The sequence below is a fragment of the Pyxicephalus adspersus genome, chromosome 8 (genome assembly GCF_032062135.1).
Source record: "Pyxicephalus adspersus chromosome 8, UCB_Pads_2.0, whole genome shotgun sequence".
Classification (NCBI taxonomy): Eukaryota; Metazoa; Chordata; class Amphibia; order Anura; family Pyxicephalidae; genus Pyxicephalus; species Pyxicephalus adspersus.
In genome coordinates, this window is record NC_092865.1 from 7,041,960 (window position 1) to 7,058,668 (window position 16,709).

Below are 16,709 nucleotides of genomic sequence, written 5' to 3' on the forward strand. Positions count from 1 at the left end.
TATGAATCTACAAAGTGTTTCATAAGGCTGATTTAACTTAATTATAGAATATCACTTCACTGTGAACACCCATTATTCTTTTAGCAAACCAGACCGTGATTTAATATAAATTATTTTGTTTACTGACAGTTATAAAGGGTCTTGCACAAGTTTTGCACTGGGGTCAGGGAATATGCATGATCATAGATCCTACTATCAAAAATCCCCTGAGGAAGGGGTTGTATCTGCGAAACGCGTCAGGTCTTACTAAAATGTTTGATAGTATTTTATTTTACATAATGTGTGATGTCTGAGGCCTTATGTTTTTATCAATGTACATGAAATATTTATTATTGTTATTGAAACAAAAAAAAATATTGTTTCTTAACTTGCCAGTAATTCCCTGCTAGGGAACACCAGTACTCTTGTTTTGTTTTGTTTTGTTTGTTTAATATCTTGGATTTGTTTTGAGATGTTTATGATGTTTATCATAGATTATATACGTTTGTGTGTTTATACATATATATATATGTGTGTGTGTGTGTGTTTTTGTTTTTGCATTTGTAGCCTTCCCATTTAATTGCAGTCTTGTGTTGGTGCATTTGCCATGCGCGACATGTTTTGCTGGGTTCTTCAGATAGACTAATTAATCCCATGACCTCACCCCTGTGAATCTGTACATCCTGAATGCTGACCTCACTCTCTGAGTTATGCCAGCAGTCTGTTCTGGTGCCAGTGGGTAGTATTATCTCACCTTAAATAGCTTTTCATTGCAAGTCTTCAGCATTAAATGTTTTATTTATGTTTCATGCAAAGAGCTTTAGTTAACTCCACATTAATTAAAAATGTCTTTTTGCTTTTGTTTGTAAGGCGTGCTTGTAACTGGGTCACGAGGGTTAGTTACTAGGCAATCGCTGGGGTGGGTGCCTGGCAACAACCTGGATAGGTTGCTAAGGAAATTATGTGTGTGGTTACTAGGCAGCTGGTGTATATGTGGTTGTCCAGCAACATTCACACCTCTTAACATTCCTAATTTCTAAGGGTGATCCTGGGTGGTATGTGGAGTTTCTGGTAAAAAATACTAATAATAACATTGGCAGCAAGACCAATATTTTCCACCCAGGTGGCAACCCCAAAATGGACATATTTATCCAATATCAGTTTAAAGACTTAAATAGGGAAATATGTGACGTGTGTGGGTACAATTCTTGATACATCGAGACAACTTAGGCTGCGTACACACGTGCAAAAATTTGTCGGAAACGAACGATCTACGATCGTTCGAAAATTGTTAACAAAAAAGTGCACAACAACTGGTCAAAGACGCCAAAGAATCTCGCTGGAAACGTACGACCGTTCCAGCGGATCTGATTGGGCGACGATCGTTCGGAATCTACTGTGTGTACGGTCGTTCAGTGATTGTGGATTATTCTGTGATATACTTTCTCCTGTACATGTCACTTCCTGCATCGTTCAAACGATCGTATCTAGTGTGTGTCCATTATTGGTGGGTTATATTTGAACGTATCGTTACAGCATGTACAGAATTGTGCGCAAATCAATCGTTGAAAATAATCGACCAATCATTGATCATTTGTTTTCGAAGGATAATTATTGCACGTGTGTACTTGTAGGTTGTTTATTGTGACCATTTTGATCAATTCAAACAATCAGAAATAAGTGTTGTTGCCTGGCAACTGGGTTATGTGGTATATATTGCTAGGCAACTAGTCTAAGAGTAGTTACCAGGCAAAATGTATACATAAGGTTTTTCCATGCAGCTACAGATATGATGTTGCTAGGCAACATATATATATGCAGTTGCCATGCAACTGAGGCAGGGTGTATGTGTGGTTGCTATAGAGCTGGGTTCAATGACTAGGGAGCTGGGTTCTAGGTCTAAGTTACGGATGAGCGAGCAAATTTTAAAAAATTCGGCCTCGCAGCGAATTGGGCTGTTCTCGCTTACCAAACATGTAGGCGAGAAGGGCCTTTGTAAATTCAGCTGGCGAGACCAAATTTCTGGGACCTGCAAGACCAATCAGGGAAGCGGAGCTGTCAGCTCCACTACCCTGATTGCTCTTGCAGCCCTTTACTATAGTTGTATGTGTTCTTGGATAGAGTTTCTCTTTTCAAGAACACAGGAGTCCTGTATTCCTGGATAGAGAAACTTTATCTAGGAACACATACTACAGGGCGGCAACCGCAATCAGGGGAGCGGACCAGCTCTGCTCCTTTGATTGCTGTTGCAGTCCTGTACTATATGTTCCTGGATAGAGTTTCTCTATCCAGGAACACAGTGTGAGTCTTGCTGGCTGCTGATGAATGAATGCAGCGTGGGAAAAACACTCTGATTTTTCCCACGGCCGTGTTTATTCATAGATGCAAGCCGCATGACTCGGGACCCTGAGAGGAGGAGTACCGTATTTTCCGGCGTATAAGACGACTTTTCTAACCCCGAAAAATCTGTGCCAAAGTCGGGGGTCGTCTTATACGCCGGGTACCGGTACTTACCTGCAGCTTGGTTCACGTCCGGCGTCCCCGCGAGTCCTCCTGTGCAACCTGGATTGGCTCTCCAGTGGGGAGCCTTGATTGGCTCTCCAGTGGAGAGACTGGATTGGCTCTCCACTAGAACACGCCCATTCATTAAAAAGGAACGCGCCCATTCATTCATTCCTTAGAGGAGTGTGGAGCAATGTAGGCTCCTCTCGTATCCCTCCTCCAATTACTAGTACTGTACTGTTCCTTCTGCCTCCCAGTTCTCACACAATAGTGAGATCTGACAGGCAGAAGGAACAGTACAATACTGGGCGTATAACACGACCCCCAACTGATTGGTTAGAGTGGGGGGTCGTCTTATACGCCGGAAAATACGGTATTGCAGCTGCATTTATGAATGGAACCATGAGAATCCTCCTCTGAGTGAGAGATCCCCGGGCACTACAGGTCAGAATGAGGGCTTGCCAATTTCCAATTCGCCAATTTCCAATTTCCAATTGGGATCGCTCACTGACAGGAGGATTCCCAGGACGGTATTTGTGAATGCAGCCATGATAATCCTCCTACAGTGATTTCTAACGGTTTCGCAAAATCTCAGCGAAATTCAAGGAAATTTTCGCCAGAATGCCAGAGGCATTCTTAGTCATCCCTAGTCTAAGTGTGGTTGCAAGGCCACTTCTATGAATGAGGTGTTTATGGTGGCTAGGTATATATGACGTTGTCAGCTACTGATATATATGAGGTTGCCATGAAACTGAGGCAGGGTGTAAGTGTTGTTGCTAGGAAATTGGGTTCTGTGACTAGAGAGCTAGGTTCTGAGACATTTCTAGGCATCTGACCTAAGTATGGTTGCCAGAGAACTGCTACGCACGAAGGGTTCATGGTTGCTTTGTAGGGTGATATATATGCAGTTGCTAGGAAATTGATCTGATTGACCTATAGATGGTTGATAGGTAACTAGTGCTAGGAACTTGAGCTGGTAAAGATATTTTGGGACCACAAAACGATTGTGTTGCCCTCTGTGCACGCCAGGCCACAAAGGGGGGGCAAAAAAAAACTACCAGATGCCCCAACCGTTCCCATCTGTATACTAAAAATGGCTAGGGTGGAGCTCCTCAGTAAAAAGCTAGGAGTGTATGCTGAGAGTAGGGTGTCTGCATGATTAGCACTTAATAGGACGTTTGCATGGGCAGAATTTCATAGGAAACTATCTTCAAAACTCCGTCTGTATAAACATGGAAAAGGCTGTCATCTGGGTGTCCCCCACACACTTAAACATTAATTCCTCACTTTGGCCCGATCCTTAAGTCTTGACCGTCATCCTTTACTCTTCCCGTCCTGGTATGGACGTTATCCAGGGGGCTGGATGAGGTTTTACTGTTTGGCCAGAACCCATATAAATAGGAAAAATGTGCAGTCACATCACAAAGCACTCTTGCAGTAGACAACATAATAAATTGGGGGATTCGGAATGCAGTTGGCATCTTTTGAATGCCCCTTTTATATTCCATGTTAGTGATCATTATTATCGGGAAGAGTTTTAGACTTTATGGTTGCTTCCTCCATGCTGTGCCACTCCTGTCCACCCATCCTTATAAATGTATTACTTATGTTATATGTGTGGTCATTTGTAGTTCTAGACCTTCAACTGGAATTTATAAAGAGAACCATTGAGGTGGAATTTCAAGAAACTTTACTCCAGGTTTTAATACCTTTAAAGATCATTAAGGAAACCCTGTAACAGATAATTCATTTCACCAAAATTGTTCCATTAAGAAGTGAAAAAAATCCCCAAGCCTGTTGGGGCAATGTTTCTGGTCTGGGGCGCCTGTGAAGGCAGTTTTAGGATCTTGGCATTTGGGGGGCTAGTTTTAGGATTTGGGGAGTCTGTGGGGGAAGTATTATGATCTGGGGTGTCTGTGGGGGCAGTGCTATGATCTGGGGTGTCTGTGGGAGCAGTGTTATGATCTGGGGTGTCTGTGGGGGCAGTGCTATGTGTGGGAGCAGTGTTATGATCTGGGGTGTCTGTGGGGGCAGTGCTATGATCTGGGGTGTCTGTGGGAGCAGTGTTATGATCTGGGGTGTCTGTGGAGGCAGTGCTATGATCTGGGGTGTCTGTGGGGGCAGTGCTATGATCTGGGGTGTCTGTGGGGGGCATTGTTATCATCTGGGGTGCCTGTGGGGGCACTGTTATGGTACTAGGTTGCCTGCGGAGGGCAGTGTTATGATCTGGGGTTGCTTCATTCGGTCAGGTCTAGGTTCAGCAATGGTATGTGCCCATAATATGAGTTAAGCTGACTCCCTGAATTTACTGAATGGATTTTTTCTTTCCTGACGACATGGGAATATTCCAGGATGAAAATGATTCAGTGGTTTCAAATTGTGGAAGATTTGCTCAGGTGGCATGAGACATTATTGTCACACATGGATTGGCCAACACAGAGTCCTGACCTGAACCCCATTGAGAATCTTTGGGATGTGCTTGAGGAGATTTTACACAGCTCCGACCCTCCCATCATCAATACATAATAATGGTGGAAAATAAATGCAGCTATGGATGGGAATAAATATTTTGACAATGTATACGTTTTTCAAAACCATACCCAGGTGAATGCATTTTGGATACACTGCAATTTACTAAAAGTGTAATTTTGACTTTTTACATAGTGAACCTGCATGAAACATCCAGTGATCAAGAAAAAAAGGCTATTGTTCAATGTTTGCTATTACATGATTGGATATTTTTAGTGCATCTCATTTTATTGTACTAGGTAACTCCTAAAGTTATCTCCATGCTTAGTAAATCTATTTCCTTGTTTTGCTGACTCATGTATATTTGTCCTGTTTTGTGCTGCCTCCTACTGGTTGACTTGCAGACTGCTCACCTTTATTTTTGGTTTCAGGGATGAATATGAGGAGGATGGATACTGCCAGCCATACCGTGGCATCGCCTGTGCCCGCTTCATTGGGAATCGCACTATTTACATGGAATCTTTACACATGCAGGGGGAGATAGAAAACCAAATTACAGGTATGTTAGCATATTCATCACATTTTCCAGTCTGCACTCTATTTTCATGATGCTCATAGGTCTTTTTCTGTTTTTTAATTTCCTTATCTGCATATAAACTGCATAGGACTGCACATGTTCATTAGATTTATCATTGCAGATTAGTTGCTTCAGTAAAAGAGACATAAGAAAAAAAGAAAATAATTGTGTTCTATTGTAGACTTTCATTCTGGATGCCTTCTCCCATAAAATATAATACAATTTGTTTTTCTCTTTTAAATGGCCTTATAAAAAATGTATACTTTTAAAAAATCTTATAGACAATCCCTTAGACCTTTGTGTGAATATGTGTGTATATATATATATATATATATAGATATATATATAGATAGATAGATAGAGATATATATATATATATATATATATATATATATATATATATATATAAGATATATATATATATATATATATATATATATATATATATATATATAGATATATAGATATAGATATAGATATCTGGCTGATTGAAATTTGTGTAGAATATGAAAATGTGCTTTTTGTTTCTGCCTGCCTGCTGGCGAATTTCCAAAGATTCTGCATTGATCTGCAAGTTCAAGTAAACCTTGTGGACTTAGATTACACTTTAAAGTGAAAGGTTTAATAAAAAAAAATAAGCATAAAGCAATACACATTCCTTTTAATTATTCTCTTTTTTTCAGCTGCTTTCACCATGATTGGAACCTCCAACCACCTATCAGATAAATGCTCCCAATTCGCCATTCCATCTCTTTGCCACTACGCCTTTCCCTACTGCTCTGAGACCTCATCGTCCCCCAAGCCACGGGACCTGTGCCGGGACGAGTGCGAGATCCTGGAGAACGTCCTGTGCCAAGCCGAGTACATCTTCGCCAGATCCAACCCCATGATCCTGATGAGATTGAAGCTGCCGAACTGTGAGGACCTTCCGCAGCCAGACAGCCCCGAGGCCAGTAACTGCATCCGCATCGGAATACCAATGGCAGACCCCATTAACAAGAGTGAGTACAGGCCAGAAGTGACCTCATCTGAGGCGTAATAATCACCCACTCTGGCAGCTCACCTTATCGGTTTTCTTTCTCTTTATGCCAACAAAAATTGTTTTGGGTTTTGACCTAACAGATTGCAAACTGTCTTCTGCCAATTTACCAACCACACATAGAAGCTAGCCAGCTTTCTCACACTCACAATTCTCTTTTTGCGCTAAGTGGTTTTCTTTCCTTCCCCTCTGTGGTTCACACGCTTCGTTTCTAACAATGATGCCTCATTAAGGTTTGCTCTTGGAGTGGTTCACAGTGGTTGTCTGCTGCATGCTTTGTTTTTAACACGGCACTCAATGGAAATATATTTACTTCCTAAAGCTGAACTCCAACAATATAACTTTTAATGGCTTATTGGAAAATCATTATTTTTTCAAGCAGCTAGTGTAACTTCCTACATTTGACTTGGTTTAAGCCTTTTGAAGTCCCTTGATGGACTGGGAGAAAATCAGGAGTTCTGCAATGTATGGACAAGGAATATGCTAATAGGTCAAGTAGACACCTAACCATTGAACTTACATTATAAGGCTAAACGCGGACACCCTTTAAAATGAGTTTGGGTGTTTCTAGTGGTGGTAACAATTTGGGAAAGACCCTTTAATTTCCATGAAGACTGTGCTCTGTGCACAAAGCCAGACATAGCTAGGGTGTGGGGTAGAGCAGTGGTCCTCAACCTGTGGTCTGCGAGAAAATTTGGGTGGTCCATGGCTCTGGCCAGTGCACCCCCCAGTAGGGTCAGGAGAAGAACTCAACTTGGCACCGGCCAGAGCTGTGGACCATGTCTCCATGCATCACAGACACACTTCAAAGTCTTGTAGAAAAGCCTTCCCAAAGGAGTTGAGTCTATTAAAGCCACATTGGGAGGCCAATGCCATATTTCCTTGTTTTAAAGTGGGTTGTCCCAACGAGTTTATATTGGGGTGATGGTCAGGTGTTCACAATATTTCACCATATGGTGGACTTAGCTTTGTATTGTTTTCTTCATGGAATTTGATCATTTTGGAGCCCCATACAAAAGGTTCGGCTTAGCCAGTGACATTACATACAAAGGTGGGTTAGGAGCTCAAAGGAGATTTATGAGGCTCCAACTAAAAAATAAGTTCTTCTGTTTTTTAAACCTCTATGTACAAAGTAATTTCAGGTGGATATATCAGTACCTGACACCACCAGCGGTTGGTGTGATATGGTGTGACCAGTTTGATGTGGAGGAACTTGAATGACCTACCTCAACCCCAGCACTACTGAATATCTTTGAGATTATTGGGAATGATAATTAGAAGCCAGGTCTTCTCATTAAACATCAATACCTCACCCCACCAAAGGATGAATGGGCACAGATTCCTGCAGACACAAGTCTTGGAAAGCTTTCCCAATAGCCAGATACGAAAGCGAACCCTATATTTGCTCATGGTCAGAATTGCTATTTATTTCATGTGCAGAAATCTCGTTTTAGAGATTTATTTATTAGGTTTTCCTGCAAGATTGCACTTGGCACAAGTGACCAGTATTGTTGTATATACCTCCCTCCCGATGCATGATCATGTGATCAAGTTTTCAATAACAAAGCTATGCTCATTAAACAACGTTAAATTTAGTGAATAATGTCCAGAAGCATTGCTCACTGATAGGAAATTATTTACTGTTTTCCTTTTACTATGGCCACAGGAATAGGCTAAAACAAATACCTGAAAAGTCCATTTATTTCTCCTTGGAAAGCTTTCCAGTAAACTAAAACCTGTGGTGCAGATTTGTAAATAAACCGATACACAGATTTTCGGAGGAAATGAATGCCATTATTTCTGGCTGATTGTGGAAAATGGCATCTGTAATTGGATCTAACAGAAGCTGTGTATATATGATAGTTATATTGTCCCATTTGTCTGTATCAGCACAGCTCTGTGTGTCTTGTAAATTACTGCTACACAAAAACCACATGAAACAGTCCGCTCCATTGCTTCATTATGGCATGCAATCAGCCTGTTCTTAGCCATTCTGCAGAATGATACATGGGGATTATTTGTAAAGACAGTGAAATCAGAACATGTGTAGTATATTGTTCTGGTATACCCTAACCATTTATAAACTTATCCATCTTTTACTTTCCATTTTTTTATAAATTCTCTTTACCATGATTGTAATCTAATACACATTATCTGCCCTTTCCTATATCATGCATTTTAAAATCTCCATTTTTTATATTGCTATTTTACCTTTTTATTTTCAATAGATTGTAAGCTCCTTTTCCATCATTATACCTATACAATAATACTATAAACTGTTGCACTACGTGTATTCTCCCTTAAACTATATAATCTATATATAAAAATAAATTGTAAGCTTTTTTTCACTGGATCACACTTTAATCGATTGTAAGCTCTTCTAGCTATTGTATCTCTCCAATGGACCTACAACGTTTTAGGTTTTCCCATCTTCCTAACGCCTCACTTATTCCCTCATGGACTGTAAACTCGTCCTTCTCCTATATCCTACCTTATGTCCTGACAGATTGTAAGCTTTTCTACCTTCTGTATCCCCCCTTAGCCTGTAAGATCTTCCCGCTTTTATATTCTGCCTTATACCCTAATAGATTGTAAGCTCTTCCGCCTTCTGTTTTCTCCTTTATACCCTAATAGATTGTCTACCTTCTGTATCCTCTGTTACATCCTAATAGATTGTAAGCTCTTTATCTTCTGTTTCTTTTTTTTTTACAGACCACAAATGCTATAACAGCACAGGGGTTGATTACCGGGGTACAGTGAGCGTCACCAAATCTGGACGGCAGTGCCAGCCCTGGAATTCGCAGTATCCGCACACTCACACGTTCAATGCTCTGCGTTACCCTGAACTGAATGGAGGACATTCGTACTGCAGAAACCCCGGTAATCAGAGAGAGGCTCCGTGGTGCTTCACGTTAGATGAAAACATGAAACACGAAACGTGCGACATTCCGGCCTGCGGTAAGCACCAATCACCCTCATTCTCCTAATGATTATGCTACAAAGTTGTTCTACCTGTGACCAGACAGGTGGATTTAAGTCAGGGCTTAAAGGACAGCTCCATGCCATTTTCCATAAAGTAGTGCTGCGTTTGGATGGGCGGTAAGGTAGTGGGGGCCATGCTGTGACTCTACATGTTGCAGGCAGCCTGTGGCTGGCCATAGAAAATAAAAGGGGGGCGATAGTGAGTGGTTCAGTACTGCTGCCATCCCCCATTGATCTTGAAGTTGCGACCCATAAAAAGGGTTGGGGAAGCCAAATGGCTGGCAAGGTGCCAATCACCAGAAGCTGCCCCGGAATATCTGTATCCATCGCCTATCTAAACCTTTCCTCTGATTCCATTTTGCTGTCATGCCTGTACCTCTCCATTGTACACATGACTCGCGTCCTTCCACCATGTCTCCATAGCAGTAATTTGAAACAGGCCTTTTGCTGCAGGGAGTCGATATCCGAGGGATGGAAACGGCTCGCAAAAAAACTTTAAAACATTGTGTAAGCTTACTGATGGTTTCTACACTGAAGGAACACTTATAAAAGGAAACTTGTGTTTTGAAACATTTCTGAACATGATCAAACAAACATTTGCTTTAAAGAGACCCTGTCACCAATATTAAAAATGTAAACTTCAAAATTCAGGTAACTGGAATGATTACTTTCAGTGTTTTTCTTCCATCAATTATTTTTTATTCACTACAATGTGCCTTTGAACTTGATAGTAAATTTGATGGCTTCAGGAATCAGTGTCCTACCTCCCTTCTCTTCTGGAGGGTCTAATTACTGTCCCTCCCCTTCTATTGGGAAGGAATGAAAGGAAGTACTAGCATTGAGTCTGCTGGGGCTACTAACATCACATCCAAGTGGGAACCAAGAGTCGGGACATGATGGGGGCTACAAGTAGCTGTTTTGGCACACATTACACAAGCAAGGTCTACTGTTACTACCATCAGGAAAGATGCCAAAAGAAATGCCATGCAGCTAAAGTGCACGTAGACTAAATTGTAATAAATGAGGTGTAAAATGGAAATTGTTTATAAGTGAATTGCAATAGCCAATTGATTAGGATTTACAGGAACCCTCTGTAGCCTGGTAGCACGTAGCATGGAACAAGGGCTCTGTATCCAGGAGCAGTGTTTCTCTTTTATTGTGGAAAGAGGGGAGGCCCTGTGAGTGTTGCTACTGTGCTGTGTGATCTGGGAGCCTCAGGACACAGGCCGCCTTTGTAGCGCGTGAAAAACGAGCCCTGCCGAGGAGAATGGCATAGCATGGAAGCTGAAGCCACAACATCCCAAACAGGAAATTCCCAGGCCAGGCAAACTTCACCTCTGATGCATGTGTTCTGCAAGCCGAGGAATGACATGAAATCTTCTCACTACCCCTGTTTACAAGGAAACACAATATCCACAGTGATCTATGGGATTCGAAGCATTGCGAGAATGGCGGAAGGGCCCACGTTAGGGCACTAATTACCCCTATTACTGTCCACTTCCCATCGAGCAACCTTGCGGTGATGTTACCACAAGGCTTGCTGAAATAGGTTTTTTAGGAATTTTAAGTGCCACGCTATAGGGAACATTCTTAAATGCGTTTTAAGTGAGGTAGTTTCCTGACTAGGATTCTAGACAAATGGCTAAACATTCTTTTAAAATACATACCGTATGTCATTTTGTACATTGGTCCAGCTAGAAAAGCCAGGTTCTATGCAGACTATACTGCAACTAAGAAAATCATCAAGTCTAGATTGTGATTGGATAATGAAGGAAGAGCAGAGTGCTGACAATGTTGTCATTCCTTCGTTCCTGAATAATTTATGCGTGCCCATGCAAAACACTAGAGCCTGATTGGCTGAGTGTGCTGACCCTCCCTCTGCTGGTCTGAGCATTGCTCTGCAAAGAATTAAAGATGGCTAATACCTGATTCAGATACTGATGCAATTGATATAAATGAAACAATAATTTTTATTACCACCTAGATGTTAGCTTAAATGTAAATTCAAATGTTATAACATAAACATTGCAATTTTCAATTCAATTTAAATATTTATTATTCACTAAAGACATCAGAGGAGACTTGTACATGTGAAATATGAATTGAAAGACTTTGGGTGATAAAAAATCTATAGAAAAATACTCCCCTAGCTGCTCTCTTCGCTCTTCCAATGACCTACTAATGGCTTCCTCACTCATAACCTCATCACACGCACAGCTTCAAGACTTTTCTAGAGCTGCCCTGATTTCCTGGAATGGTCTTCCTCATCCTATTCAGCTTGCTCCTACGTTCTGCACATTTAAAGGAAAACTCAAAACCCAACGCTTCAACCTCACCTACCCGTCTTCTTCTGTCTCTTAAACCCCCACTACTTACCCACCATTCCATATCTCCCCTCCTATTGTGTGATACTTCCACCTTTTAGATTGTAAGCTCTTCGGGGCAGGGTCCTCTCCTCCATCTTTCTGTCATTTGCAACCCCTAATTAATGTACAGCACTGCGTAATATGTTGGCACTATTTAAATACAGTTTATTAATAATAATAATAATAATAATATTATATCATGCGGACTTTTAGGGTAAGGAGGGAATAGAACCTTCATGAGGCTTTGATTGGTATCTATGTCTCCAATGGGAAAATTCCCCCTCAATTCTTTTCTTAGATGGGTAGTGAGGACGATCCCATCAGAAGCACAAAAAGCATTAAAACCCCAGTTGAGGTTGTAAGAATAATTAATTCTGGAAAGAAAAAAATGGCTTAAATTCCAAACAAATAAGTCGGTGCCATATAAATAAAAGCAGATTTTTGATCAACATATAAGATACAGCTATTTAACAATGAATATGAGAATAAAGAAAACCTTAAAGTGTTTCAGAATACCAGAATGAAAATTAAAAAAGAAAATGTAGGGGAGAAATTGGGAAGTATATTACCTTTACCCCAGGATTATGCCCACGGTGCCTATCCTTCCTCTTCCTTCGATGTTTTATCATTCTTTGCGATCTCATTGGTGGGAACCCACCCTTGCACCATGGAAGCCAAAAAAGTATACTGTAAATTTATATTTGCCCTCCAAATTTTTTATTTTATTTTTGTAAGTAAGGGATACTGTGCCCAAAAGGTGTTTTAATCATCTCTATATATTTATGTGTTATAAAATACAGAATATAATATATAAACATTGTATTGTATTATCTGTATCTCATTAAATTTATATATTATATGACATATATTATTTTATCATGGTATTGTATCATCTGTATTTCAGACTCCAAAGATTCCAAAGAAAAGAACAAAATGGAAATCCTTTACATCCTGGTCCCCAGTGTCACCATCCCGCTGGCCATAGCATTGCTATTCTTCTTCATCTGTATCTGCCGCAACAACCAGAAGGCCTCTTCACCGGCGGTCCCACGGCAGCCCAAACACGTGCGAGGGCAGAACGTTGAGATGTCCATGCTGAATGCATATAAACCAAAGGTAATATATACAGAACCAACTCCTGTCCATTCTCTGGTTTTCTATATACAGCTGTTTATTTCTATCCTATTGGGGTGCAGCCTAGCTTTTAGTTTTAGCTCTGCTCTGAGTAGGTAAGGGTTGAAGCCCATGAAAGTTTTTTTTACATTTAAGAGATTTCTCTTCACTTCTTGCCCAGGAGACATAGCAAGAAGTTAGAGGAAATCTCGTGGGAGAAATCTATTTTGCTGAGGTGTTTATAGTCCAGGATGACAACCCTGCTCTTCCTCAGACACAGTACAGCTTGTGTTGTCACTCTAGAACAGGAAGTGTGTATTGGCAGAATCAACAGGTGAAAAGAAAAGCAGGTGAAAGAAAAAAACTCTTAACCCTTCTGTATAACCATCGTATTTCAACAATCACAAAGCAGAATACTCACTCCCTCCTTAACAAAGTAATATGAAAAGGAAAAAAAAAGAGTTTAGATAATGGTCATCATAGATGCTTATCATTTAAAATAGCAGCACCAGAAAAAAAAAGTTTTTTTAGCTTTTTGATTCCCCAGACGATGGATCTAATAAACCTAATCCCAGCCTTCTCCAATAAAATGAAGATACTGATGGCAAGACATGAACAGCCGGATTGAATTTTCCATTATAAAATGTTTATTCTGGCTCCAGTTCAACTCCAACGTACACATATATATTTTCTCCCGTGTGTTATTGTACATCATCATACAACACGTACTTGTCAAACACAACAGAGCCTCATCACGGGCACTTCCCATTGGCTTGGGAAGACTCGGGGCTGCCAGATCTTAATGGGTTCTCTTCATTAGAAAGTCTTCTATGATGCCGGTTTAGGAAAGCGAAGGTCATTCAGAGGCCATCACGCATTCATTGCTAAGATATAATTTACTATATATCAGGATCTAAACAAGTTTGGCCTTCAGGATTTAGGTAATGTAAACCATCTGGACTTTGACAACGCAGCTCATTTCCTGCGATCGCCATGCAGGAGACCAGCTCTGTACTTGAATACCATCATTCTACTTTCTCTACCGGCTACATCTTGGTTTTTATCTATATAAGAAATTGCAAAGCCCAATGCTGACCATGCTGAAAGCCCAGCACTGACCTTACTATATATTAAAGTTGATGAGAGCTCAGTCTTGACCTCACCAGTGATCTGCTGCTTTATTATCCAGGTATATTGATGGGGAAGGGGAAGTGACTAGGGAAGCAAAACAGCAGCCATTTTTCCTATGGTCTTCTATTAGATAGGGGACGATTTAGGAAAAAGGGGTGGTAAATTCTGCACATGGAGGCTACTAACTACACATATGGGCCATATAACTGATGTCATGTAATTCCTAATTTTGGCTGAAGATCCAATTTAAAGCCCAACTAAACTTTCAGTTTAAATCAGCTTAATATATCCCATGTGTATTAAAATATGTGATCATGCTTTTATCTTTGGTGTAGTATGACAGCAACAAGAGCCATAGTAAAGAAAGGGTAGTCCGCCGCCAGCATGCTGCAGAAAAGCACCCTTGCTCTCTCTCTGGAAGCAGTGGTCTTTCTGTGCAGGTCAGAGATGGGTTTCCCAACTAGCAAGTTAAAGAAGCTTGCTGCAGAAAAAGACCATTGCTCCCTCTGTTGAAGCAATAGGCTCTCAAAGGTCTGAATGCCCCCTTTGACTGAGTCAGAGTTGGGCTCCCCAGCCAGCAGCCTTAATATGTAAAGCAACCAGAGCCATAGTAAAAAAAGCTAGCCCCTGCCAGCATGCTGCAGAAAATAACCATTGCCCTTCCTGTAATACAGAGGTTTGATATGCCCCTCTGCTGAGTCGGAGTTGGGCTTTTCTACCAGCAACCAGAGCCAAAAGAAAAAAAAGTTAGTCCTCCTTCAGCAGCAAAAAATAACCTTTTGTCTAAGTGTGGAAACAGTGGCCTGTCTACCAAGATCCAAAATGGGGAGTCAAAACCAGAGCTCTACAACCAGCAGGGGGCATAAGCTATATTGATTGGAAAGCACAACCTCTATTGGCCATTCCAGACCTCAGGTTTTATATGTAGAAAAAAAAAAACACATAGTGGGAGATGACTTCTCTTTAATATGACTTAAAAAAATTGGACAAATCCAACCAATAAGACCGAGTGACATTTATTCTTCAGAAGAAATTTTTTATGTAATAAAAGCAGAATTGTAACCAAAGGAAGATTGCCATTAGGTACCCACTACCCTGACATAACCCACAACTCCCCATTTTAAACCATCTTCATTACTTATCATCTGTTGAATCCTCGAACCTCAACCCAAAACCAAATCTTTAGATGACGGTGTCCTTCCCCTAGAATACATTGTTCATAGAAAGAGGTAACTGAATCATGAAGGGTATCCCTCAGTGGCGGATTCGGTAAATCTCTGTAAAGAGGCCAGTGTGGTGGAATCTGTTTGCTTATATGTAGGAAGTCAAATAGTTTCCAGAGTTTAATTGCGCCCCGTGGCCGATTATATAACTATTAATAGAAAGAGAGGAATTTGTCGATGTTATTTATGGGAAGCTGTGTGCAGTGCGAGGTTAACACTGTGTAATCAGGAGCAAACCTATGTTACTAAAATATGCAGCTTCCAGCATGACTCAGAGCGAACATAGCAAACCTTTGACCCTGCTTGGATGTATGGGAAATAGGGCTCGGTGAAAGTTCGAGTTAACATGTTCTGGCAAAAAATTAAAAAAAAAAAATTTACTGGCGAGTAAATTCTGCACCTAAAAATTATGTTTTTTTGGAAGTACAGTAACCCCGCGTAAGCACCAGCATTGTCACATGGAGGTGGGGGATTGATCACATACCTCCCCATGCATGGAAAGTATTTTCTTTATTCTCAATAAGTAAAGAGCATGGAAAGGTAAGTATTTGCTGCTAGAAAGGGAGGCAATAAAGCATGGGCTTTATTGGACCTCCATTACCTTAATACCAGAGATTCTTACCAAATAATGGGTACCCTATCCCCCCAAGATATGCTGCTTTCCCTACTGCTCTCTACCAACCACAAAGGCCTCCAAGAGTCATCCAGCATTGCCCACCTCCAAAGAACCACTCAACCATATACTGACAGTGGGTCCATGTGACCATGTGACCAGCTTACCGTCTTCAGGATCCAACAAAGATGCCAATATCCCTTTGCTATACCATATAGCAAAGCAATCCAAGGAAGCATAAAAGTGAACTGTTGTTCTGTTGTGCATGGGCTTTATTGGACCTCCATTACCTAAAACCAAAGATTCTTAAGAGATTTATACTAATTAGCCTAACCCTCCAGGATATACTGCTTTTCCCACTGCTCACTACTAACCACCAGGAGGGCCTTCAAAAGTCATCCAGCACTGCCCGTCTTGAAAGAGCCGCTCAACCAAGAAGTGCCAGAAGTAACCAGTATAGGTCATGTGACAAGCTTACCATCTTCCAGATCCAACCAAGATGCCAATATCCCTTTGCTCTCCCATATATCTATGCAAAGCCATCTGAGGAAGCATTAAAGTGAACTGTTGCTCTGTTCTAGCTGGGCAAAGTTTGCTTTAGGCATGCTACATTCACTTTCCTTTCATCCCATACCAATCAAGATTCTTGCTTAGCATGTCAATACTCACACAGGACTATAAACCCTTCCCCCAAGTGACAGCATATGCGCCTGGT

General features: G+C 41.0%; 1 protein-coding gene across 1 annotated transcript in view; it reads left to right on the plus strand.

Moving 5' to 3' along the window:
- The window catches only part of ROR1 (receptor tyrosine kinase like orphan receptor 1), a 173,325-nt gene that overhangs the window by 152,649 nt on the left and 3,967 nt on the right, over positions 1–16,709 (plus strand). Inside the window, exons 5-8 of the mRNA XM_072419397.1 lie at positions 5,382–5,509; positions 6,211–6,528; positions 9,279–9,524; positions 12,819–13,030. Of these exons, the coding sequence (XP_072275498.1) occupies positions 5,382–5,509; positions 6,211–6,528; positions 9,279–9,524; positions 12,819–13,030 (904 nt within the window). The remainder of the gene's footprint in view (positions 1–5,381; positions 5,510–6,210; positions 6,529–9,278; positions 9,525–12,818; positions 13,031–16,709) is intronic.